Here is a 26,564-nt window from a genome sequence, read left to right on the forward strand (position 1 = left end):
AAATTCTGGGTAGAAAATGAGCTCTACGTGATTGTTTCTGAAGGAAGATACTTAGCAAAGCATTCTTCATTTACTATTATTTACAAACAGCTTCCCCAATTTGAATGACTTAAATTTGAATATTCAACAGCCATTCTAAGACTCACCATTTCCAGATCTCCATCAGCAACTGCTCTGAGGAGTTTTTCCACCTATGTATGAAGAAAACAATTTATTTGCTTTGTTAATATTCATATTAAGCTGTACATGGAAAATCCTGTGTCCTTTATTAACCCTCTAAGCTCAAGTAGTAAGATTAGTGCTGGCCCATTTCATATTTGTTAATAAAGTTTTAAAGAAAAAACTTTCTTCCTTTATGAAATATAAAAGATGTGAATATGCAGCCATTTGATGATCTCTTGACTTGCTCAGTTAAACAGCATTTACCCAAACAGAAGACATGTAAGCTAATATACATTATTATTCTGCTTCAGCAGGAACTGACCATACATTTCCGTTGTGAACCTAACACTGTAAAAAAATCTGCTCAGGATTCTCCTACGCTGATGAACACTACTACTGTCTGGGCTCTTGCTGATATGCTACCAAAATCACAAAGGATGACAAGTTGTTTTATTTTACTAGATAACAAAGAACAGTTTAAGATCAAAAAGATGCTTTCCAGTTGCCCGCTTCACATCTGCAGATTATTGGTTTATTCCTATGTTAAAAACAAGCATTTATAAACCTGGCTTGATTGTAAGGAATAAATTTGTTTTCTTACTTAAAATGTTTGATAATTAAATATCAAAGGGTATGTTCGCACCAGCAAAAGCCAAACCTCTTCTTCAGGAATGGCACAGTTGCCAGTGAAAAGTTATGGAGACTCCATTAACATTATCACTAGGCAACTTGTTTAGCATCTGCAGATTGTTGAAGAATCATTCAATAAGCTTTGGGAAAGACTGATTCATCATTATAGCAAATTATTCTAGTACTGTGCCATTATCACCAAAGATGCTGCTGTGTGAGCAAAGTTGTTTCAATATTAAGGAACACCGTGCAAGCTGAAGATGTCATAGAGCTAGTCACACTTCAATCTTTCTCTGGAAATGACTGCTTTGTTCATTACAGCTGCATCTCAACATGCTTGTATTATCAAGTGTTCTGTATACAGTACAGAAAGATATAATTGAGAGCAATAAAATATTTTAACCTCCCACTGTTCCAGAAAGCATGCTACTATTCTTGGAGCTGTCCTTTTAGATAGCACATGTGACAGTATCACTCAGAGGAGGCATTATTATTCACAGAATAGAAATAAATGGACACTCCTTGAGAGTTCATAGCTCTACTTACGTTACTAATTGCAACTTGTACATCAGTAACACTGAGCTTGTGTTTCACCATTACAGAACTTCAAGCAGTCTTCACTTTTCTGGAAGGGTGGGGAGGAAGGGAATTGCTTATTTTTAACTAAGTTGAACGTAGTTCACTTTAGTACAAACTAGTTATTATTCACATTATAACTCTAGCATATCCTGTGAATCAGAAATATTTATCAGACAGCTGATGGCAAAAAAAAATATTGTTTTTAACTTTTTGAAAGGCATGAATGGACAAATTATTTATGATAAACTCTGCATTTTGTGTAGAAACTATCAGCTGCTTTCTACAGCATTTCTGTAAAGAATTATATCATTTATTCCTTTAATGTCAGGTTACAAATACCAATGATATTAAGTATATTTAATAATGTTACATTTGGATAAACAGAATGGTTAAGTAGGCCAGATACGGCTAACAGATGCAGAGCAGCCAACTCTGCAAGAACAGAAAATGACTTTTAAGGGAATTTAAGAATCTCTCTGCAACTATGCAGAGTAGAAAGGGGATCTCAGAGGATCTAAATCTAAGCCAGTCATCTAAACTCCCTCTCTGGTAACAATAAAATAGAAGGCAGTCAACAAACACCTGAGTGCAACTCAGCTCAATCAAATATCTAAGGTGTCTGAGATGAATTGCTCTCTGGAGGTACTAATTTTTCTCTACTGGTTAAGGAGGAAAATAGGTGACTAAACTTAAGACGATTGTCTGTCAGGCATCTGAAGGTAGTTAAGCTGTATCCCAGCCTCTGCACATGTACACCTAAAATGGACAATATTTATTACAGAGTTCTGTACTTCCCACAGATTTCCCTTGATATGGCTCCCTAATCATACAGAATAATGTCACCAGAGAATGTAAAGTTCTTCACAATTTTCAGGAGTCAGTCTTATCACACAGAAGATGCCTAAGACCCACAAGTTCCACTAATTTCTTTCCCAAAATAACAACTTCCTTGTTCTAAAACTATCTCAGGCCCTAGCAGTAGAGAAACGTATAACAACTGTTATGCAGCTTACAGATGATTTATTATGAGTACTTAGGGTAAAATGTCTGCTACTTGCACTTCTCCATCTTTCCAGCTTGCTTTCTCCCTCCTGTGGAACAACAGAACCCTCCTTTAAATATAAAAATAGATTAAACAGAAAGCCACTTGATGAAATCTATTGCAATTCACTTGCGTACTCAGTTTTCCTGTTGCTGAACAGAATTTATGCTGAGAATTACTAGTTCTAACAAGAGGAAGTTCCAAATTTACATGCTTAGTTCTTTTACTCTCTGTTGTAAATAAGCCACATACAAGACAAGACATATGCCATGACTGACTCATTCAAGCAAAGAGTTTAATTCATACGCAGTATTGATTAATGAAGATTTCACTGCATTCCTTTAACTCATTATTTAAGCCTTGAAATCTGGAAAACCAACCTTACCAATTTCCTATACTTCCAGTGGCATTCCCTTTATGGAGATCTCTCAGGATTAGGTCGTTGTCTCTTTGCTTAGTAAGAATAACAGCAGTGAGCCCATGTGAAACTTGGCAAACAGAAATGACCTAAAGCTGGATTACAGGAGGAGGTCATTAACCTCAAGAATATAAGGTGTAAGCTGCTTGTAATCTTTTTCCCTGGCTTAAACTAGTCTTAGCTCTCAGGAGTGATAAATTTGTTCCCTCAAGGAAAAGCAAATCCTCGACCTAACAGGTGAACATTTATGTACATTAGACCTTATTTACAGAGCTTGACTCTGCACAAACAGGGAGGTACAGTCCTACATTAAGGCTCTCAGAGTAAATGACACTGAAGTGTGAATTAATATTGTCCAATCAAACTTTACATCTTTGAGTTTCTTGAAGATTTTTAGAAAACAGGAACTTTTGAAAAGGAAAAAAAAAAACATTTCAACAGAAGGAAGAATTTCAATGAAGAAATTATATGGAAAGAAACAAAAATACTGAGAAGGTCATATTGGAAAAAATGGACCAGGAAGAAAAAATAAACAGAGAAGTATCAGGAGGAGTGATGATATGACAATCTTGGGAGGACATAAATGGAAAGTATGGATTTGAGGTCCCACACAAGAAAAAAGCCAAGACAGAAAACTCAGAGAAGAAACCTTGGTTGGTACAGACATAGCAAAACCAGCAAAAACATGTGGAATATATTCAGTAGATAGTCTGTACTTCTTCACATTTCACAAAATTGATATTCTATGCCTATTTTGAAAACTTGTCCTAACATTCCAGTTTGATACATTGTTTGCCAGTGTGCTTCTATTAGTTTGTTTTTCCTGAGAGATTCTGTAACCTAACAATAGCATTTAATTCTTGGTCAAGACAGCAAGGTCCTTAGGACTATTGACTGCCGTTATAATTATTTTAAAACTCAACAAAATCTCGAAGTATGTCATTTACTGTGGTAAATATGACCAACTACTCCAAATGAGCTTTCAATTTTTCCCCAGAAATACACAGCAGAGCAGTTCATAAGATACAAAAATAAGTGTTGAGATACAAAGGTGAGAAGCACCTTAGGATAGCAGCATTTTCCAAGCCTGAGAAAAGGCTATTTTCTAAAGAACCAGTTTAAAACAGGGCTGCAAAGTATCGCTCTCCCAGCTTCTTTCACATTTCTTATACCTCAGACTTACCTCTTTATAACTGTTTTTTATTTCTTCTTGTCTTGTATCAATTGATGCTGATGACAAGCTTGAGACAGATGATCCTCTGCTAAAAGTTTCCGCAGAGTGCTGAGGAGACCTAAGTGGTAACTTCAAGTTGGCAAAAAAGCAAACAGAAAAACCTACATTATCAGATTAAGCATGTTAAGCACAAGCAAAAAAAATGAGCAACTTGTACTGGTTGTTACCTCAGAAGCACTCTGTCCCCTTTCAAACGTTATATAGTTTAATTCCATCAGTGACAAAATCTGCATAAAAATATTAATAAAGAAAACCAATGTAACTCCACTGACGGAAACACAAATTAGCTGACAACTTAATACTAGTAACAGATTATCACTGAGCAAATTAAAAGTATCAGTTTACAATGTTATGGTCTATAGTATAGAGAGACTGCATTCATGCTATAAGATTTAAAATATGACCCTTCTTCCTCAAAGGCAAGCATACATTTTCACTTTATTCATACCAGACCACAAAAACCTGTTAACAGGTAAGCATCTACATGCCTGTGGAATTGATCAGAAAGAACTCAAGCTGGAAGATAAACAGGAGTACCTTGGAATTTAATGCACACTGTAGGGAAGTCTCTTTCATCCGGTTTTGAATATCTGGATTTGCACCATTTTGCAAAAGCACTTCTATGATCCCTTGATAACCCCAACGAGCAGCTATATGGAGAGGAGTATCTCCCTTTTCATTTCCAATATCTAATCTACAGGAACGAACATCATAGTAGACTAAAGCTTTGACACACTGGAAAAAAAAGGAAAGCCATCAATAAAATATAGTATCACCTCTCAATTCACGTAACATGGGCAATCCTAAACAGGCTGTTTTCACAGCTACTCATATAATCCTTTGCCTAAAAGATAGGCTTTTATGGTTCAGTGCCATTAACAAAAAAGTTAAAATCAAATAACTAAATTTGCACGATAATACTATCTTTAATATGAATGCATAATAAAAATTGTTATGAACTACTGAATAAAGTCTGAATTTACAGCATTAAATAGCTACCCTCCCAATCTCTCTCTTTTTTTTTTTTTTTTTTTTTTTTTTTTTTTTTACAGTTTAGTGCAAACTGGCATCACAGTTTAATTCCATTCCATTAGGATGTCCATTTAGTTTGTCACAAAACAATTACTTACATCCTCATGACCATAAGTGCAGGCTAAATGAAGCGGAGTATTTCCATTATTGTCTTGAACGTCCATACTTGCCTTGTAGTGCAATAAGAGAAGCTTAGAAGACAAATGAAAAATAGATATCTAAGTAAGTAAAAAATTAATGGACAAACAATTGCTACTCTGTATATTCCTTTATGTTTCTAGCATGATGAACCACTTCATGAAGAACTATCTATTTTTCTCCTGCTTCAAATAGTAACACAGTCCCCCTTGGCATTACAGCAATGTTTTTGCCCCACCCTGAGAACCAAATAAAAGCTGCTGCTTACATATTCAAAGTTGTCATTGACAAAATGAATCACCTACTGCAGCAAACACTACAACATACATGCTACGTGCTAATTTACCCTATATATTAAGAGCCTACAGAAGTGAAGATAAATTAATTTAAGCAATAGTAATTCAAGGATCTTAGATATACAACATTCAAGTACACAATAATTAACAAACACAGTCTATCCTAAAAACAATTTGAAGTCATTTAATTAATCACAATGACTGCAGTGGCTCTTTTGCCTTGATCAAGAGCAGAAAGTTAACAGGCTTTCCATTTGTACTATGTACCAGAGGTTTGTATTAATAAAACAGATGAATTATCAGGCATACATACCTGCCAATTACTTGGTTATTATGAATGGCAGAAAACCTTCTAATATAGGAAAAAATAAAATATGCAAATAAAGATGCTGAAAGATTCTCAATTCTGACAACACATACAATTCTAAGTAAAACTTCAGAAGGCCTAAGTGACAGTAACAGTAGAACAGCTTAGTAAAAGTCATACATTTATTATTTAGGTTAAGTATTTGATTTTATTTCTAACTAAGCCTTTTAGTGCTTACTGTAACATTTTGATATCCCTTCTGACAGGCAAGGTGAAGCGGAGTTGAACCATGGTAATCTGTAGCATTGACAATGGCTCCTTTTGCGACTAGTAAATCCACTAATGATGTTTGCCCTTGAAAAACATATAGTCATTAAAAGAGAAAAGTAAACTTTGCAAAAGAACATTGCTATTTTTCATATTCAAACATAATATCCTGCATTTTGCATACTATGTTTCTACATACTATATATTTGCTTCCTACTTCCTTGGTATTTGTTTTTCCTTTTGCATAGTAAGGTCAGAGCTCAAGGTCAGTGTTCTGTAAAAGAACCTCCAGCTAAAAGCAAATGACATTTGTAACTTATGAGTAAGAAAAGGATGGAAAATAAAGTCATGTCACACAACGCATTCTCATGTTGGGATTCAAGAAAACAAAAGAAAGGAGGTAGTTAAAAAAACATCAAAAAGAAAGTTAATGTATCTTCTAATAAATGTAACATCCATAGCATGGTGAACATTACAAGTCAGAAGATAGTACAGATCTCCCATGCATAGTCAGCTGCAGTTAGAAATTATTAATTCTTCAATCTGACAGTTCTTTAAAGAACAAGACTGTTTTCTGATGATACATTTTTACTCTTTTCACAGCTGAAAAACTTCTGTAGTAAACACTAAGGCAAAAGTAAACAGTCAGCAAACAAACAATAATCTACTCATAAGAAACTGAGCTTAAAAGAAAATTCAGTAACCTCAGTGTAGGCCAAGATACCAGTTCCCACATCTAATACGCAGAAAATAATTTAATGCAAAAATCACTGTGTAATGCAATGTTGGAAATGATGCTAACATGAAGATAAAGATAATAAGGAAGAGAAGGTATTAATGAAAAAAAACAACAATACTCACCACAGATAGCAGCTATATGAAGTGGTGTGTATCCCCGGTCATCTCGGGAAAATGGGGTGATAATGGAAGGATCATTCAGTTTTCTGAAACGATTAAAACGTAAAACGTTTTAAAAGCAGCTCAGTTATCTATGCAGCAGGGGAATGAGGAGATAAAGAGACAAATTATTCTATACAGAGCTTTACACACTGACAAATTATTCTATACAGAGCTTTATACTTGTTGAAAGTGTTTTTCTCCATGATGTGTAAGTTAGTCTCAAGAGAAGAAACTTTCTACACTACACTCATCCAAAGACATATGTAGCTGGAACAGCAGTGTTATCACACCAGTGTTGTGTCTACTGCTAAGCAGTGCTGGCACAGCATCGGGCCTCTCTCTAACCCTCCCTAGGGGGTGGGCAAAAAGTGAGAAGAGAAACATCACCAGGGCAGCTGACCTAAACCAACCCAAGGGATATTCCATACCATATGATGTCACACTCAGCAATAAAAGGTGGAAACAGGAAGAAGAGGGGAGGGGTGGGCTCTCGTGAAAACGTCGGTCCTCCTCCCGAACACTGGCTACGTGCGTTGAGGCCCTGCTTCAAGGACATGGTCAATCATTGCTCATTTGTGGGAAGTAGAGAGTAATTTCTTTCCTCTACACTTCCACATAGCCTTCATTTATTTTATTTGTTTGTTTTCCTCTTTTTTTTTTTTTCCCTTTCCCCCTCCCTTTTCCCCTTTCCCTTTTTATTTCCCTTTAGTTAAATTGTTTAGTTCATAATAATCTTTCTTTAATTATTATTATTATTTCCCTTTAATTAAATTATCCTTATCTCAACCCGTGAGTTGTTCTTTGCTTTACTTCTCCCCCTCCTCATCTAAGGAGGGGGAGTGAGAGAGTGGTTGTGGTGTTTAGCTGCCCAGCACGGTAAAACCACCACAACATACAGCCTCCATCACAAAATTTGCCTGGTTCCAAGGTATTCAGTACCCTCCTAATATTTCTTCTGCTTTTTCAAACCATATGAATGTATGATCTCTCTTATATTCTGAAGTGTTTCCAACATCCTCTGAAACTGAAAACAGCATACTTTCTAAAGGAAATCTTAGATTAACACATGTACATAGCTTTTCCTGTATTTGCAGAGATGAAAAGTGCTTACCCAGAAACTAGCTTCTCGCATTTGTCACAGTAACAAAGTGGATGACACATTTTTTGTACGGTGTCCTTGTCACTGTCACCTTGACTTAGTAATCGCTCCACTTCCTCCTGATTACCTGAAGCAATATGCTACAAAATGACAAGGAAAGAGAGAGAATGAGGAACCGATATAAAAAGAATTAAAAAAAAAAAAAAAGTAATTTACTAAAACACAAAACCAAAGGAACTGATTATTAAAGACATGTATTCAAGCATTAGAAAGCAGAAATTAACAATGTCACAGCACAAAACCCTTTAACAGGCATTCAGTACTAAAAAGAATCTGTTCTTGGCATACTTCACTTTCTATTAAAAAAAAAATAAAAAATTAAAACAATTCCCATTATTCTCTTTAGACTCAGTCACAAAATTGAGCTCCCCCTTTGCAAAAAACATTTCTATACAATTACTAAGTCTCTAGCCATAAGCTGCAAACACACATAATTAGAAGTTCTGCTTTATTTCCTTGTATAGGCAAAATTCCTTTAGAATGACAATGTGAGATTAGCATATAATATGAAGCAGCTGTCAGGTGACTGCATTTAAATTATTTTAGCAACCTCTTTAATTTTAAGCACTGAAAGTAGTGAGTGACAAGCAGCAATGTGTGCTTTAAATGGGCTGATCAACACCAACAGCAGTAGCATTTCATCCTCATCTGAGTCCAAATTTCTTAGGCATTGAAATCCATGAAACTGTTTTAACTTGGTAATGTTTTGGCACAGAAACACAAATACACTTTTAACAGCTACTAATATACATGTATATTTTGTAGTACTAACATAATTAACACTGCATTCGATTTCAGAAAATCAGAAAGGATGGTATACAAACATGAAATAAGTAGTACATACATAATGCCACCATTATTTACCTTAAATAAGCAATCTATTGGGGTAGCAGACATCTGGGACAACAAGTTCATCTTTTGTCTTAAAAGCAGCTTATCACACAGTCTGTCAGATTCCTGAAGGTAAAATAAATAGATACATACTCACATGCAAGTAAAAATGAAGTAGCTTAACAACATTATTAGTTTTTAAAAACACACATCATCCATTAACCACTTTTTAACTATTAGTCAGTTTCACATTTAGGATTCTATTTCTAAGGCTTAAAGGATTGCACAACTGCTGTCCAAAGAAAAAATAAATGGATGTTCACTAGAATATTCCTTTACTGTAACTCTCCATGAGCTAACTAGGCAACTAGAAAAGACAAAGGCAACAAGAACTGTTGCCTTTTTTTTAAGAACTGTAGACAAGCTTTCTCGTGAACACAAATAAGGTTTCTTCACTCTGGAAAAGATTTGACTGTGCAACAGTAGTCTATAAAATCACATAAAGTCTGAAGAAAACAAAGAAAGAATGATTACTCGCTGTTCCGCAAAAAACTGTGACACCCAACAAAATCATCACGTTAGGTTTGGGAAAGGAACAGGGAAAAGCAAGAGAGAAGACAAAGTTCTCTTGCTATGGAACTCACTGACATGGGTGCTGCCAATGTCAAAAGTATAAATGGAGTCAAAAAGCCATTAGACAAATTAATGTAAGGCATGCCTACTGGTGGCCACTAAACAGGATGACCCAGTTGCAACTCTGACTCAAAGATACTCATGAACTCTCTGCTGGTTACTGGAAAATAAAAGGTTACGCCACGTGAAGTATTACTCTGCATCAGACTCACTCGTATTGCGTTTCCTACCAGTCTCTTGAAAACTGCAGATTCATCTAAGCAGACATGTAGTTCAACCCTCACGGTGGCAGCTCCTATTTTCTAAGAAATCTGAAGATATACTTTAGAAGAATATACATGTATATGCTTCCAAAAACAGTAGAAAATTCTCAAGTAAGATTTTGAAATGGCAGCATTGAACATGACATGAAATAAAACCTTAATCCAAAGAAAACACTTTTCTTCTCATAGATGAAGACACTGGCACGTAGTCATCATCCAAAGAAATGGCATTCATTGCCAACCACAGGCAATGGTCGACTACAATCAACTAACCCCCTAAAACTGGCAAGACTCCCAGCATCCACCAAACTGAAGATCACTGCAGTTAAGAATGAACACACAATTATCAGATCAACTTTGATAGTTTAAGATTTATGCCATGGCTTCTGCAGTAAATACCAGATATAATGTCTGATTGAGCTCTTAACATGAGTAGCAAGTCAGCATGAACGTTCAGAAACTAGTGAACTGCAACTAAACAAGATCACTTGGACACCGAAAATGAAGAGTTAAGATTTTCTAGAAATTTCATTAAGGTATTTCAAAAATCAGCACAGATGTCTCTTGTAAAACTGACTAAAAAGCCCTCCACTGTTAGAGCCAATAACGCTGTTAGAAATGCGTTTGTGAGGTCTACAGAGATAATAGCTGAGATCTGTACTTCATGGTAAATTGTCTGTAAACAGAATTTCTTTCAGTACTTCAAATATTCATACAGAGATTTTAGAATAGAAAATTATCCAAGATCACAGTAGAAACTGAGCAGCTACAAACAGAATAATATAGATCTGTTCCCTATCACAACATTAAGATCTCTTTCATAAAAGTCTCTTTGTAAATTCACTAGTCAAGTCAGCTTGTACATTCCTACCACATCTACACAGCCATGTGGTTGTATGCTTATAAGCTCTTCTTCCCTTATAATTGAACTGACAGTTTTTAAAGCATAAACTATTTAGGTAGGGGCATGCTATATTGGGCTATTTATGCTAACCTAAGAAACACTTTTTTCCTTGTACTGAAGGGTGAAAAAACATTAGCACATACCTTATCTTATTACGAAGAATAAGTTGTTAGCTGATCTGAAATTATTTTTACTGGTTTTGTATTTAGATGCATGAAGGTGATTACATTCACTGATTTTTCAAACCTAAGTACTTCAGCGAAAGCTATCTATACATTGTCTTTCCAGAATTACAAGGCGTGTGAGTGGTGATCTCCTTAGATAGGTTCTTCAGTGTGATTAGGAAGAAATATTTGATCAAAAATTTTTATTGACTAGAAAAAATGTTAAAGCTTTACTACAGATGTCAGTTTCTGAAAACTCTCATCAGAACTTCATGAGCTGCTCCCATGTTTTGCATTTCCCCCCCTCAGAATCCAAACAACCAGTAAAACTTAGTGTACTTTTAATATCCTCCCTTCCACAGTGTATTTTATACTAAAAATGTCCCCAGTGTGAAAAAATTCAGAGCGCCATTTAAGACAGCAATCCTTACACAGAGAGAAAGTCTTTACTTTATTACATGAATCAGGAAAAAGTCCATCTCAGGTGAAACCTTGTATCTTAAAAATAGTAAGAAGGTGGGAATAAAAGGAATGGCAGAAGAATCAGATATTGGTCAAAATATCAAGCAAAATAAGGCCTTCAAAGACAACATTGCTTGTAACTGCTTTACTTCAACTACAGGAGTTACATAAGGATTTGCTTAGAATGGGACTTTTTCTGGTACAACAGATTTTAAATCTGATCACCTAGATTTGGATATACAGCCAAATATTAATGAGCTTTTTATCTAACACTATTTTCTATAAATAGAAAAAAGATTTGTACCTATAAGGGTATATCTACACACAGACCTAATCCAAGATGATTTCTACAGATAATTCAGGACTTGCAAAAAGGATCTCCCACTCCTCATCCCAAAAACTTTATTATCCTTAGCTTGTTAGTCTTCCTCTCCTGATCTTTCCTATGTGCACTTCTTCAGTTCCAACTTCATGGCCACCTACAGCTTTTTTCTATGCAAAAAATCTAAATACTACTGATTTTCTAGTGCATGGCTCTTACCAGCTCCCTGCCTCAACCTTCTGAGGTAGGTCTTGCTACATATTAGCTGTGCATAGAAATTTAACAAGGATCCAATACTCATTAACTGGAACCCCATTAAATAAATTTGGCAATTGACAAGCACCAGAAAATAACATGGAGTTCTCTTGTGCCATCAGTTACACACTTCTCTCCTCCTCTTGACCCCCACCCAAAATGTCTTTCCAAGATTCATATCATCTTGGGTAAAGGAATTCAGCATGTTTTCAAGTGCTTACTTCATGAAGGTGATATGCCCATTATCCCACAGGGTACATTAGTTCCCTGCAGAGTTCTCCTTCTGTAGTTAGTTAGCTTCTTTAGGGATTGGAAAAAAGCATTCTTCAGTGGCCAGAAGCTCCATCTGAAGCCATCTATGAAATTAAATGTAGCCACATGAGGGGCTGTAATGAAGGCCAAGGGCACAGCAATGTTCCTGCTCAGATCCCACAACCCCTTCGAGCACAACCTGGAGACAGAAGCCATGGGACATCAACCTGACAACTGCTGCCCCTTGAAGGTCAAAGCAGCTCTTTTACTATATGATAAAGGAAGTAGGATGTATCTCAACTAGTAAGTCCCTGAAGGGACAGCAATTCCATCAGAAGTTCCTGCCGTGTTCTCCCCCCTCCTCACTCCCCTTTCCCACTTTCTGTCAAGGAGCTACCTGCTACCTAGTTTGTCTCCTCATTGCCTGCCACCTTCTCCCTTTCTATTTACACCAGTGAAAAGGGTAGTGCAGCTCTTTCCTTTTCATCTGTGTTAGAGAGCAAAGGGTCGCTCATTTCCTTGTCTTCAGGGTTCTGCTGTTTTTCCATCTACTCTTCAAGCCACACCCAGGAACTCCCCTCCTTTACTCTGCCTTTCACGTTGTTTGTTCCCTATACACTCACTGAAAGTAGAGAGCAGGAAACTAGCACCCCAAGACTGGAGCTCTTCCTGCTGAGATATGGAGGAAAACATTGCACTACTCTATTGTTCATAAGAGCAGGTAGACAGCAGCATGAGACTGCCCTTATGTCAACTGCACAGAGATATTTCATCTCTCATATTTCAAGACAAACACCTCCCAGAGAAATAAGTCCATTTTACTTGGCAGCAGCATTTATCAAGAAGCTATAGTCAGACAGCAATCCTAGTAAAAAGAATGCTATCCTCAGCCATGTAAAGAAGGATAAGACCAGGCGTTTCACAGGAAGTAGTTTATTTTCTCCAACTTGCTCATGTTTTTGTGGAAGACAGTTCTACTTTGGCTTCAATTCTCCATCCAGACCATCAGCATTGCTATTTGTACATTGATAATTAATGACAGCCAAGTGACTGCAGGAAGCAAAGTTGACTGGCAGGTTTTCCTTTTCAACCAACATATATTTTTCTTAATCAGAATTCAATACCATACAAACAAGAAATACTACGGTCTCTTTACACACAAAAAGTGCCTTTTTTTGTGTACAAAAACTCATGCATTACAAGTTAATGGAAAGATTCCAGAAAAGAACAAAACCCACACCAGCAGAAGACTAAAATGACAAGTGTTTTTTCTTTAAAGATTATGTCCCATGTTGTCCCATCCCAAGCACTGCACACTGAGCCGTTGCCAGCCCCTGCTTCACAGTTGGGCAGACAGACATATTGAATTAATTCCAATTCTGAGTTCACTCCTTTTGATTTCCACATCAGATCACAAAAATCTAGTTTTGCAATAGTAGTTTTTTATATGAGTAGTTAAGACTGGATTCCTTTAATAAATAAGATTACAAAAACTTTTAGATTCTCAGATTACTTTTAGAAAACTTTTTAGATTACAAAAGTTTCTAAAGTCACATCAGTATCATCCTTGATTGGCCTGCAGGAATTTGACCTGATTAACAGAAGGTCTAGCTGCCCAGGAGCAAATAACTTATGCATCCACAAGCTTCCTAACCCTGCTACGTTAGAAACCCTAAGAGCCAAACTTGACCTTCAAGCACCACCTAATATCATAGTCCTGCGCTTCCATTAAACTATCAACTTGGTGCAGAGTAATCTACACTGCAAACACTTGGTATTTAGACACTATTAATATTTACTAATTTTACATTACACTGCAATCTCCATTCTGCTAGCCAGGTTTTTTAAAATTAAAAAAAGTGTGTGTAAGCTTGAGCTATGCCTACTCTGATGTACTGCATTGCTTTCACAACCACAACTACAGGAGGTATTAAAAGCTTGTTGAAAATTCAGCTATTGAAAGTAGGTCTGTCATTTTTTTCTGATCATATGAAGAGGCAAACTTAACATTTAACTACTTCCTCTAGGAGTAGACAGCGAACAAGTGTTGCTACAGGACTAGGAATTCATTCAAATATTTTAGATTCTGCTTCAGGTATAGTTGCCTCCTAACCAATTCCTTAAAGTGGGGAAAAAAAGGAGCTCATATTAGCTGTTTGCTTCTTTTGACCAATTTACCCCTACAGTGGTGCAGTCCAACAAGCTTATCAAAAATCACATTTAACAGTCTTTAAGAGTAGCTTACTGTTGTTCTGTCAGAGAGGTTGCCTTGTCGTATATATTCTATTGCAGCCTCAATTGAGGTTAGACAGTATCCTAATTCATCCTTCACTGAACTGCAAAGCCTGAAGTTCTTGATGTAACTCAAGTTGGCCATCCTGAAATAAAAAGTTAAAGCCCCTAAAGATAAGATGTCACTATAGCAAGACATACTTTAATACAACTCATCTTAGGCAGTGCAGGCAGACAGTAAATGCAGGTTAAGAAAAAGCTTCTAAAGAAATTGTTAGGCTAGCAAAACCATAGCTGTTTTGAGCTTTGTGAATGGATTAGAGCACTACTACTTTTAACTGTCCAATAAAAATTTAAGAATTAGATATAAAGTACGTGAAGGATGGGATAAGGACAGTGGTAAGAGAGCACATCACAAGTTTCAAGCATCTTAAGCACCAGTGTAAATATCTAAATTTTAAAGGAAAAAAATCTAATATTTGAGATATGGGATACACCAACACAACTCAGTTCAGGTACAGATGAAAGGTTTAAGTAAGATTTTCCCTAGGAGTGGTGTGAGATAAATAGAAGGGCATAAACTAGAAGCAAGCAATTAAGCATTCAAACTATTTCTCTACACAAAGTGTATCAGGCACATAGAATTTGCATAAAGGTTATAGTTCCATCATAGATGAAGTCTATATGGGATACATAGATCAAGTAAATGGAAGATCCTCCCATTAAAATTGTTTTCTAGACTGGGAATCAGAACATACAGCACTTCCTGACAGCACTTCCAGAATTCCTGAGAGGCCCTTAATTCTATTACATTTAACACATCTTTGCTGTTTGTCCTACTAAAAATAGCTTACAACATTACAGCAGCTCCTTTAACACTTTAGGTAGGTTGTTACTAAATATCCAGAAGCATTTGCCCCTACAGTACTGTTATGTAAAATACAATTGAGCTATATATAGCCAAAGAAGTTACATACCAGTTTGGGATTTCTGTTTTTACAAGTAAATAAAGCAAAACAGAGAGAAGATCATCTGCACACACAGCTTCCACGTTAACTAAAAGAAAGAAATTACATATTAGTCATGCCTCTTAAGATTAAGAATCAGCTCTCTTAGTAGAGAGTGTATTAAGTAACCAAAGCAGCCTTTCAAAAGTATGTTCTCAATCTCCCTTCAAAATAGACTGCCAGGAGCCAAAATAAATACAGTTGCAGTATTTGAATAGCATTTCCTCCTTTCTACACAGGAGGAGACAAAGCACTAGCTCAAAATTTCGTGATGACAAATGCTACCCTTTAAGTTGACATGCTTTTCCATATCCCAAGAGTCTTCCTGAAGAAAGGAAAGGATGCTGCAAAGAAGCGCTAGTTTAGGATAATACTACTAGAGGTAAATGGAGTAGTATCTTCTCTTTCCAGGCTTGATGAAATAAATATCAGATTAGGAGGTCCATCACAGAAAGGCAAGCCTATCACAGAATGATTTCTGTGAATTCAGTGGCACTTTGAATACAACAGACGGAAAGCCTGTCTGACCACCCCCTCAATAGTGCACACTGCAGAAGATGCATCTCAACAGTATTGATTTCAAGATTATCACAGAGCACAGACAAACACTGAGCATCGCTGCTAGATCATTAAAAAGGATCACCCTCATTTCTTCTACATGAGAAAGTGTCCTAACATGTACAAACTTCTCAGATGCTCTAGCTAAAACACACACCTAACCAAGTATCTCATCTCACACCATGGAGAAGCATCTATCTCACATCCATTTTGCTTTTTGGAACACCTGCGAAATAGACCTCAATCTAAATGCTAGCCCACGAGACTAATTCAAACAGCTGTTTACATACCAAAGTGCTTTGTGCATACTAGTTACGAAAAATAAAGCTTAAAATCAATTATTTATTCACTATTTACTGACCTCTTTGGCTAGGAGACTGCATAATAATTTGCACCACTTTTCGTAGGCAAAGTAGCTTCTGTTGAGGGGAAGTACATTTGTTCAGCTGACCCAGTTCTCGTTTTGCGCGTGGTATATTAAAACTATGAAATAATTTGAAATAAATTGTTAGCATACATCACGGTTCCTATGCAGGATGTCCAAAACCAGAAGTTTGATCTTATTCAGGGCTGAAATGAGAAATGGCATTAAGAAAATTTCCATCCCCACTCCAAGTACATTTGCACTTTTGCACCCTGTAGAGTCAACTTCATGCACAAGAACACAAAAGAAAAGGAGATAAAAATCAGCACAACAGCTGCATTAAAATAAGAATTGCAAAGCTTTATTTTTTTTTTTTATTTCAAATGAATAGAAAAATAAGTCTGCTATTGTCTGAAGGATTACACTTTTTGGCCTGCCTGAGACCTATTTAAGATAAGATCCCAGTGGCTGCTCAAAAATCCACTCATCTCTCACCTGAACTCAGGCTTTACTCCAATGTCTTTTTGCTGGAGGTCTTGAAGGCTCCTCGTGATTTTGTTGAAAGCAGCATCCTGATCAACAGAAAGGCAACAGGTTTTTAAAATGCATTGAATTAATGTAACTAATCTTTAGCAAAGAAACTCACCTCACTTGCCTCAATAGTCCCCACGTATTTAAAGACTAGATCATAAATAGCATGGTGGATATACATCTGTGGGGAAAAAACAGTAGTTTAAGCATGAAAGGAACAGTTAAAATAGTTTGCCAATTATTTCCCTTAATTTCAGAAGCTTACTTCAACTGCTTGTTTAATCATATTCATCTGCTCTTCTTGCTTTACAAGCATCTTCTAAAAAAAAAAAAAAGCCACAAAAAATGGCAAAAGTTAGACAGTTGATTGCTTACATAACACCATGTACTGTGCATTAAATGAAGTATTTACCAAGTGTGAATCTCTTAAAAGATGCTGGAGACATTTGGTATAAAGCGCATTGACAGAATCCTGAGGAGGAAAAAAAAGGCTTTTAGATTTGGGTTAATCTGACTTGAAGCAACAGAGCATAAGTAAGCAAAAAAAGGAAATTTCTCCTGCTTTAGAAGTGTACAGTATCAACTACAGTAAGATAAGATTTTTAGTTAGAACAACTGCCTTAACCAGACAGTTAAGATGTAATTTGTAATTATAAATTTTCTCTCTTCCCACCTTTCCCACAACTCTGGAAGATTGACACAGAAAATCTCAGGACAAAGATACCTAAAGCAGTGACAGGAATTATGTTTAGTAAATTAAACATTGAGCAACTAGATACTGACTATGTAGTGGCGGAGATTTTTCCTTTCATGTTCTTTAAATGTTCGGTAGAAAGATGCTATGTATTTATCAAATCTCTCACAGTGCCTTCCCAAGGATTCTCTAACATCTTCAATATTTTTAAGAGAATAGAAATTTGATGAAGCTGTAGATTCACCTAAAACAAAACCCAAGAGTTAACTCATTGAATATGTAAGCATGGTAAAGTACTTTCTGTCCCTAGATATCTAGCCAACTTGTGTGCAATGAAACATGAATTCAACTTAACATACTTTTAAAAACACCTTCAGTTAACTAAGAGAACTTAATGCAATTAAATAACCACATTTAGAGCTGGCTCTTTTGCCTTTTACATCAAGCATTGGTTCGGAATATCTAAAATTGATTTTGCGTGCTTTTTTGCTGTGTGGTAATTTATTGCTACATACACAACTCAACCGGCATTGCCCAGGCCTGAAAGAAAAGCACAGCAACGTATTGACTGAATACCCATGCAGGAAGTCATTGTGTTCTAAGCAAGCTGTAAAAAACCCATCTTGGATTTTTACATAACCTGTTCTTTTCTGAAAGCTTTTCTCTGAATGGGAGGGCAAAATCGCTCCATGTAAACATTAAACCAAATCCCCTTTCCTTCTGAATAACACAACTGGATCCCTCACTTCAAATTCATGTGTTTTGTTTTTTGTTTTTCCACAAAAATTTCTCTAGGCAAACCCTTCATTTGCAACCAAAGGCTAGCTAATAACATGCTTAGCTCTCATTCATTTCAAACTACTTTAATATTACAAATTACCTCATTTCTGAAAGACCGCTATACAACTACACTAAATAGCCAAAAAAGGAACTCCACAAGAATATTTTTATACATGCATTAATATTTACAGTTTGAGTCTATATGTATTCCAGGTATTTTCTCTAGAATAACTTTAATACTTCCCTCACAGTACTGTTTTCACACTTGTCTGGCATCACTTCACTTTGTCGTTATTCATTTCAAATGGACATTATGTATTAAGATCACATCCTTATATTTCAGAAAAAGTGTGTTTTAAGTAGCTTCAGTTACTTTTAATTAGCTAACATAGATTTGTTATAAAATTTCACAATGAAACCCTAATACATTCAAAACTTTAATGACTTTGGAAATAGTGTTCCAGCCTCATCAAGAGGATTTTCAATGTTAGGCCAAAAAGTAACACATTCAACATAATGGGGAGAGACAGTCACCAGATGCACTACTTTGTAGCTATGCAATACAACATTTAAACACTACAGTGACTGTGAAAGTTTATTTCAATCTAGTCTTGTGCATCCACCTTACATCTGAAAACAGATGTCACGTTTAAGAGATTAAATACTACTTTTAATTAGTCAACACTACACAGTCAACACTGCAAAAAAACCCCAGCTGGATCAGGTTTTCCACTTTTTTTTTTTTAACTGTGGAGACCGGGATGTGTAGACTTAAGTATGGCTGGCAGCAACTTCATATGTCTTTCCACCAACATACCAGCATCCACATCAGCACATTAGTAAATACTGGGAGCTTTCAACCAAGTCAGCCTTTTTCAGAATGAAGAAAATGTATTAAACAAAGACACTAATTTATTCACCATGCAAACAAGACATCACTTCAATACATACCTGAGCTTTCTGTTTTTTCCAGTGGATGAGCTATGCACAAAATACTAAAGCTCTCTTCTTTTTCATTGTAAAATGTTTCTTCAAAAAGTACAGGGACTGAGATATGGTGACTAAAACCAGTTCCTAAAACGATGAGGTTTCCTTGTATGAAGATCTCCTGAAACAACAAAAAAAAAGATAGTGTAAAGCTCCTGAAAAAAAATCATAATTACTTATTTCTGCATTGCCTAATTATATTTTCAGGGAAAGAAGAGGATCTTGCAAGACAAGAAAGCCACAGATTTGAGATTTTTTTGTATTCTCATGCTGTGTAGACAGAAGCTGGAATTCCTTCAGCCTGCAACAGGTAGCTTAACCTTGCTTACATCCATTTTCCTTACAACCTCACTATTACAAGAGGTTTCAGACATCCTACAAACTAAAGTGACTATTTGCAGATTTTTAAAGCACTTTTAGTAGAAAGGAAACAAAAAACAACTTATATTTGAAGTCTAGAGCCCAGCTTCAGAAAAATACCATATATCTTTGTCTACGTTTTTCATGCTTATCTTCTAAAGCAATTCCAGTGTGAATATCTACAGTAGGAAGATCTAGATGACTGCTTGCAAACCAATGCAAAATCAGACTATTGCAAAAATGACAAGTGAAAAAAATTCATTAAAAGCATATGCAGTGCTAGCATTGGTTATCATGCCTTGTCTTTAGAATAAGTCTCTACTCTATTTATTGAATTAATCAATCAGGCCTCAGATACAACTCAATACCATCCAAATTGTCTTAAGCATTAGTGAGCCTGAATCTGCGTACAGTATAGGCAAGCTACTATTTGCCTGAAAGCTAAAGATCACTTAGTTATCTTAGTAATAATGGTCTTTCTGCCTCGCAATAAAATTCCTAACAGCCACAAGTGGGGATGACCCATTTTGTTCACAAAGATTGAATTGCTAAAAAACACAGACAAGCTTGAAAAAGTAGTAAGCTGAAAGTGAGAGGCAGCAACACCATCTAAATAGGACAACTACTCTTGTGTACATGCCAAGACACAGCTTTTGCTAGAAAGCAATGTAAACCTTAGAACCAGCTTAGATGGGCAGCATACTTCTTTTGCAAGTTAGCTACAATTCCTCACTAACTCCTGTAACCATTAGTTCACACTGTCAGTCACAACTGCAGCAAATCATTTCCTGGAGTGTCCCCAAGCCACATTTAGATATCATAACAGAACTACCTTTCCATTTAAGGTCTGAAAATTTTCCTCTAGTGGCCTCAAAACATAGGATTCAAACTGGCAGGTAGAAATACGGTTGCTTGAAAGGCTTCCTTTGCATGGAACTAATACCTGGGGAAAAAAAAAACAAAAAACAAAAAACAACTCAGACAAATACAAGACATCACCAGCTAAACCCTAATCGCTTTTGCCTTTTACACTCCTTTAGAGGCATGCAGTTAAATCTGGCTTATACACATTTACCAGCAAGTGTGGCAACTGAGAGCTGTTTTCAGGTGTTTGTTTTTTTTTTTAATAGAAAGGAAAAGCCATTCTTAGACATACAGCTAACAAAGTTTAATTTTTTGACTTATCTGAATGAGAACAGATGGAACTGAAGCAAACAAGGAGATGAAATCCCACATAAGTTACCTGCACCAGTCATCTGAATGATCTAAACATGGCAGCTAGTAAAATTGCAATATATTTTCAAACTAAAAGGAAATATTATCCGAATGAAGAATAAACCTAAGTTAAAAAACAACTTGGGCCTACTGTAACTAAAAGATTGGCAGATGGACACATTCTTAATTAGCACACAAGACACATTTTAACATTTGCATACACTACACAAGTCTAGTTTTCAACCTGAACAACCTGTTGGTACTGCCAATTTATTTCTTAGTGATATTTCAGGCATAACCAGATCAGAACTAGACTGTTTTGAAACACAGAACAGCGCAAAAGGATACTAAAAACTTCATTCCTTTTTGAAAGTTTGTCCTTTTTGCCACATTAACCTTTAGTATGACTAAATCATAATGTAACATGCACATCTGATTTAATATAGTAACACGCATTTATTCATAATAGAGCCTGACTGAACTCACCAATTGTCTATTGAGGTAACCAAAATAACTACCACTAGCTGGCAATTAATGTTATCTTAAGCTTCTTGACTTCAGTGCAAAATCTACATTCTTATTATTAACCCAATCAGTCTTGGATTTTTCTTTTAGTCACATTATTCTCCACTCAGAGGAACTTATGTACTTTGGAGTATAGCACTGGATGGGCACTTTCTAATTACAGGAAAGTATAATGCAATTAGAAAAAAAGAGAAGGAAGCGTGAAGTCTGTACTCTAACAGAAGAGTGGTGTTCCCTTCAATACAAGGTACACATTATACACGCTGTAAAGATCTCTCACTGATAACAAACATGAAGCAAACGTTCTTCCTGTACTTGGATGCTTTCAGAAATAGTGTCTTCAAGACAATTCTACTCCTAAAATAAGATACTTTTTTTCCTTCAGAAATGACAATGACTCAATACAAATGTTTTTATTCTAGCAACGTACAACAATGCCATTATCAGTACCAGAATCACCAGCATAAGAGGTCAGACTTGAGAACAGAGACTATTTTTGAATATTAATTGCTCATCTGAGTTCTGCAAATATTTGACAGATTCTTGCCTTAACAAGTTAAGTGCTCAACCATTCATTGTTCATATTCCCCTGTATTCTTCTTAACCTATACAAATCACTATATTCAATTTCAGTAAGTATTTATAGAAATACGCTTGTTCTACATATGAACACTGCAATAGCCGTACCCACTAAAAGCTAGCAAGTTCATACGAACCTGTAGTACAGTTAACACAAAGAATTAAGGATAAGATTAGGATAAGGATGTCAAGGATATTTGATAACAGCATACAGACAAGACCAGTGAACAGATTTTAGCATTTCTGCTAATCTACACCACCTTGGTAATAAAAATTGAGAAAGCCCTATCCAATTAAGACTTAAATTTATAATCTCGTAGCAATAAAATGGGGGTAGCAATAAATAATATTTATTATTTATTATATATATATTTTATATATATAATATTTATTCCAAATATAAATATATATATTCCATTTGGAATGGGTTATTTGGATCAAGACTTACTGCAGAATATTCAAATCAAGCTTCTTAAAGGACTGCATTTTTTTTTTTTATTCCAGCTCAGTTTGTTAGCTTTGTTTTGCTATGTGAAATGCTGTCAAAAACAAGCGATTGTCTGTCCACTAACAATTTCAGGTGGTCAATCTTACCTTAAGCTTTACAAGCAAGTAGAAGGACACGTAACTCTGTTCATATCAAAGAAAAATAGTTTTGTGTGAAGTTTAGAAACAGTACACACTTCCATCTTTTACTACCATGCATTTATTGGGAGGTCCATAAGCATGTTGTTAGCAGGTAGGCTTGCACTGATCATTTATGAGTCTTAGGAGACATGATTTAAATGCGTATCACTACTATTTATTAAGCAACTTTCAAATACACTGTATACTTACAATACCATGGAGCTCTGCAACTTTAGTACAGAGATCAGGATGACGCTTCTGAATGGCCAAATAAAAGGGATTTTTCAAGATATCTTCATCATACATAGCCATATGGACTTCAGATATTCCAAGGAAATTTTCTTAAAAGAATGGCATATAGAGAATGGTTAATACATCATACACGGTATCTGTGAAAGTACAATATACAGAAATACCACATGAGCAGTTTGATTCCTTGTCCAAACAGAAAAAAGCAGTTTCAGGTCTTAATGTGGACTGTGCATGGCATGCTTAACATGAATGTAACTACAGTCACACATAAGTTATTAGGAAAGAAGTTTTCACAAAAATTTCCTTTTACACAGCTATCCTTGTAATGTTTTCTTACCCCTTTCAGGAAAGAAAAGTAACAGCATGTGATATGTTTAGACAAAGCTTACAGAAGTTTAGATCTACATTATTACCACTTTGATACACTAGGAAACTTGTACTGCTAATTTCTAAAACAACCCAGAATTGAATTTGAAAAACAACCCTCAATTGAATTGACTGCTCCTTTGTAGCAGATTAGACTGCATCACAGGACACTGATGCTTCCACAATAAGCTCATTTCAGTCATAAGACTTACCTACGTGAGGATTACTGTCTCACAGATCAATGAGACACCCAGACAGCATAAAAGGAATTTGTGTAAAATGAATATTCAACTTTTCAGGGGAACTTATAGGAAAAAAGTACAACAAGAAAATATGAATATCCAAGTCATAATTTAAAAGACACCATGAAAACAGATGTTTGTGGGCAATTCCACTCCCATGAAAAAGGTCTCAATGATCTGAAGTGAGTCTGACACAAAATCTGTCAGAACAGTAAACAAAAGTGCCTGGAGACAGAAAACCAAATCTCTAGGCACTGGAAGAGCTACCAGTAGGTGAGCCACAGGGCAAAGATGACTTCTAGAGGCACTAAACCCTTTGTTTACTTCCTCAATTTTAATTCTCAATAAAAACTATGTCCTAGACACAAGGGCAAGAAAAATCCTAATAGGACTTTTCTGGACTAACTTCAAAATTATTTTCTTCAGAAGAATGGAGATTAACAGGTTTACAAGTGCTTAAGTAGTCTGTATGTTTCCCCCTGGAGTCAAGGAACAGAAATTGGATGATTTCCTCCTGCAATTTCACCTGTATGTTCTAGGAATAGGTGAGAAGAGCAAGAAAACTTTAATTTGAGCAGGTCATCCTTAGACAATTAGTATTTTCTTGTTTTCTTCAACAGAGTTATACTTCACATGTTACTTGCTCAGTGTGAGCTTCTAATGCTTATTCTGTTGTGTTTGTAATATTGACTACCTCATGCTGCACTTGTACCAAAAACCACATCCTTCTCCATAGATCAGGAAAGAGACACAAAACCATTGCATGGCAGTTTAATAGGGCAGAAAAAAACATCTAAGAATCTGTGGGATTGGTTGTAATCTTTCAGTTTCAGCTGTGCTGCTACCTGATGCACAGTCTGTTAACTGATCTACATACAGTCTGAAGGTTCCTTATAATTATGCACAAAGAGAACTCAACACAAACATGATCAGATAAGCCTGCATGCAATTTCCACTGTGAAGTTATCAGCAGTTACAGCCTGGATAACCACAGCATGAACCACTGAAGTCTGGCAGTGGCAGATAACTGCCTCAAGCAAAGTTTTCCTGTGAAGTTCTAAACAAAATAGTTCATCCACTTTCAAAAAATAATAACAGTAAGAGCTTCTGTGGAAGAATATTAAGTTAGCAGTCCCAAAACCATTTTGGAACACAGCTTTGAAGTTTACTTAGAGGATTGGAGAGAAAAGGATTATCCTTTGACACCTTCAGAAGACTAGCTAAGTTCAGCAAGTAAAAGACATCCAGCCCTGTAAAAGTACAGCTTCATACAAGGTCTGTCCTATTGCAGCACACGGGTCAACAGTATTATCTCTAGCAATTCCACAGCTGATTGCTGTAAACACTTCCATCAGGCAGCTGCAAGGCAAGTTCCTAGACCAGCGGTGTGGGAAGAAAGAAAGGCAATGCAGCACAGCAGCAGGTCTGCTGCAGGAACACAGACATCTCAGCACTGATACTCCACAGGTGTGTGATAAGACAGACTTCACTAAGCAGTACTCATCAGCTATGGAAAACATTTCTCTGAACAACAGGCTAGGCAACAGGCCATAAATGACTACAGGTTGGAGTCCAAACATGAATCAGCATCAACTTCTTACAAACAAGTTGAACACTGCAAAGGGCTGTATAAACACACGCACAGCCCACAAAATAGTCTACTGTGACAAGACTTACTTCAGAATCCTGTGCTCTTTTTTGGGTGCTACACTTCAAGGGAGATGGAACTGACTGAAGAATCTTAAGCAAGAAAGGCAAGATGCCTTGGAAGCAGGATCTGAGACATGTTCCTTATGGTGAAGAAACTGCATGAAATAGGTTAAAAAAAATCCCCAGGTGCATCAAGGTCTCAGTAAAGAACTTTTTTTTTCCATATCTGCAGATAAGAGTTTTTTCTTAACATATCTGAAGAAACAGGCCTTAGCTGTTTCTTCAGTCTCTTTATTTAGCTCTAAGTAAAGAGACTCAGATTACAGATCAGGAACACCTTTCAAAAGAAGGTGAACATGTTTTAGATAGCTTTGCTAAGCAATCAAGTCTCTGATATGGTAAATCTTTAAGAACCTGCTGGACAAACCTCTACTAAAGGTGATATGGATATAGTGAGGCTAGGAGGCTGGATTACATGCTCTCAAGCTTTCTAACTCAAGCTTTTATTAACATAGTTAGCCCACTAACACATCTTCACCTACCTTTACTGGTGAATTCATGTTCAGTATCTGGTCAAGTGGTAGATGAGACTGCCAAGACCTTCTACACAGGGAAAAAAGATGATTTGGATGCCATGCACTGGGCAGCAGAGGAGATGACGGAAGAGCACATTGACACAAAAAAGCAACTGAGTATCAGACTGCAGAAGCAAAACCGTGCAAGTGCTTCCAATCGCAGTAGCTATAATGCCAGTTTTTCAGCTTAATGGATCTTTAAGTCCAAGGAGTTCTTCCCATAGCAGAAAAGGGGAAAGATGAACACTTTCTATAAACTTCCCTTATCTAGAAACCTGTACCTCATTATCAAAAAACAGCAAGAAGCTTTGTCTAAGAAGAAATTAAGATCAACATTTAACACCTTGACAAAACAGGTGGAAGAGATGTATTGAGGGGTGGAGAAACTCCCAGAGAAAAGCCTGCTCTTATGAAACTAATTATTTGATTCACAAAGCTCTTAAGTCATTGCCTGCACCTGAAAAAAAAAAAAAAAAAAGAGACTAGAGTCTTCAACTTCAGAGACTTAGAGACCTGAAGAACTGTTTCAGTTCACAGATCACCACAGTAATTTTGAAACAATCTTCAGTTCTAGTTCATGAGTTACCACATATAACCAGTTTTAAAACACTCAGTGGTAGGTATTTCTTCCACTACGCAACTGTTGAACAATTGTGTTGAATCGTGCTTGAGAGCTCCAAAAAGAAGTCAAGTCACAAGAAACTGCATTGAAACATTCAATTCTGGCACTTTAGCTACTGTAATGCAACTAAGATGCCACCAGCATGCTA

At 36.2% G+C, this 26,564-nt stretch overlaps 2 protein-coding genes across 8 annotated transcripts in view; one reads left to right on the forward strand and one right to left on the reverse strand.

The window, feature by feature from the left end:
- The window catches only part of PDCD5 (programmed cell death 5), a 38,321-nt gene extending 17,203 nt beyond the window's left edge, over nucleotides 1-21,118 (forward strand). The window contains exons 6-7 of one of the 2 annotated variants that reach the window (XM_027466826.3): nucleotides 19,611-19,713; nucleotides 20,963-21,118. In XM_027466826.3, the coding sequence (XP_027322627.1) occupies nucleotides 19,611-19,713; nucleotides 20,963-21,027 (168 nt within the window). In that variant the 3' untranslated portion in view covers nucleotides 21,028-21,118. Of the gene's footprint in view, nucleotides 1-19,610; nucleotides 19,839-20,962 lie in introns of those variants that run through there. The other variant, XM_027466825.3, reaches the window with a different exon arrangement.
- The window catches only part of ANKRD27 (ankyrin repeat domain 27), a 42,602-nt gene that overhangs the window by 10,507 nt on the left and 5,531 nt on the right, over nucleotides 1-26,564 (reverse strand). For 5 of the 6 annotated variants that reach the window (XM_027466813.3, XM_027466814.3, XM_027466815.3 and 2 more), the window contains 20 exons: nucleotides 22,920-23,050; nucleotides 20,596-20,706; nucleotides 19,368-19,524; nucleotides 17,726-17,880; nucleotides 17,355-17,414; nucleotides 17,208-17,261; nucleotides 17,058-17,123; nucleotides 16,907-16,983; nucleotides 16,409-16,530; nucleotides 15,460-15,538; nucleotides 14,496-14,628; nucleotides 9,029-9,121; nucleotides 8,117-8,244; nucleotides 6,967-7,049; nucleotides 6,077-6,192; nucleotides 5,196-5,288; nucleotides 4,603-4,800; nucleotides 4,233-4,292; nucleotides 4,015-4,134; nucleotides 147-191 (listed from right to left, as the gene is read on the reverse strand). In XM_027466813.3, the coding sequence (XP_027322614.1) occupies nucleotides 147-191; nucleotides 4,015-4,134; nucleotides 4,233-4,292; nucleotides 4,603-4,800; nucleotides 5,196-5,288; nucleotides 6,077-6,192; nucleotides 6,967-7,049; nucleotides 8,117-8,244; nucleotides 9,029-9,121; nucleotides 14,496-14,628; nucleotides 15,460-15,538; nucleotides 16,409-16,530; nucleotides 16,907-16,983; nucleotides 17,058-17,123; nucleotides 17,208-17,261; nucleotides 17,355-17,414; nucleotides 17,726-17,880; nucleotides 19,368-19,524; nucleotides 20,596-20,706; nucleotides 22,920-23,021 (2,052 nt within the window). In that variant the 5' untranslated portion in view covers nucleotides 23,022-23,050. Of the gene's footprint in view, nucleotides 1-146; nucleotides 192-4,014; nucleotides 4,135-4,232; nucleotides 4,293-4,602; nucleotides 4,801-5,195; nucleotides 5,289-6,076; nucleotides 6,193-6,966; nucleotides 7,050-8,116; nucleotides 8,245-9,028; nucleotides 9,122-14,495; nucleotides 14,629-15,459; nucleotides 15,539-16,408; nucleotides 16,531-16,906; nucleotides 16,984-17,057; nucleotides 17,124-17,207; nucleotides 17,262-17,354; nucleotides 17,415-17,725; nucleotides 17,881-19,367; nucleotides 19,525-20,595; nucleotides 20,707-22,919; nucleotides 23,051-25,761; nucleotides 26,240-26,564 lie in introns of those variants that run through there. The other variant, XM_027466816.3, reaches the window with a different exon arrangement.

This window comes from Anas platyrhynchos, chromosome 12, assembly GCF_047663525.1.
Source record: "Anas platyrhynchos isolate ZD024472 breed Pekin duck chromosome 12, IASCAAS_PekinDuck_T2T, whole genome shotgun sequence".
NCBI lineage: Eukaryota > Metazoa > Chordata > Aves > Anseriformes > Anatidae > Anas > Anas platyrhynchos.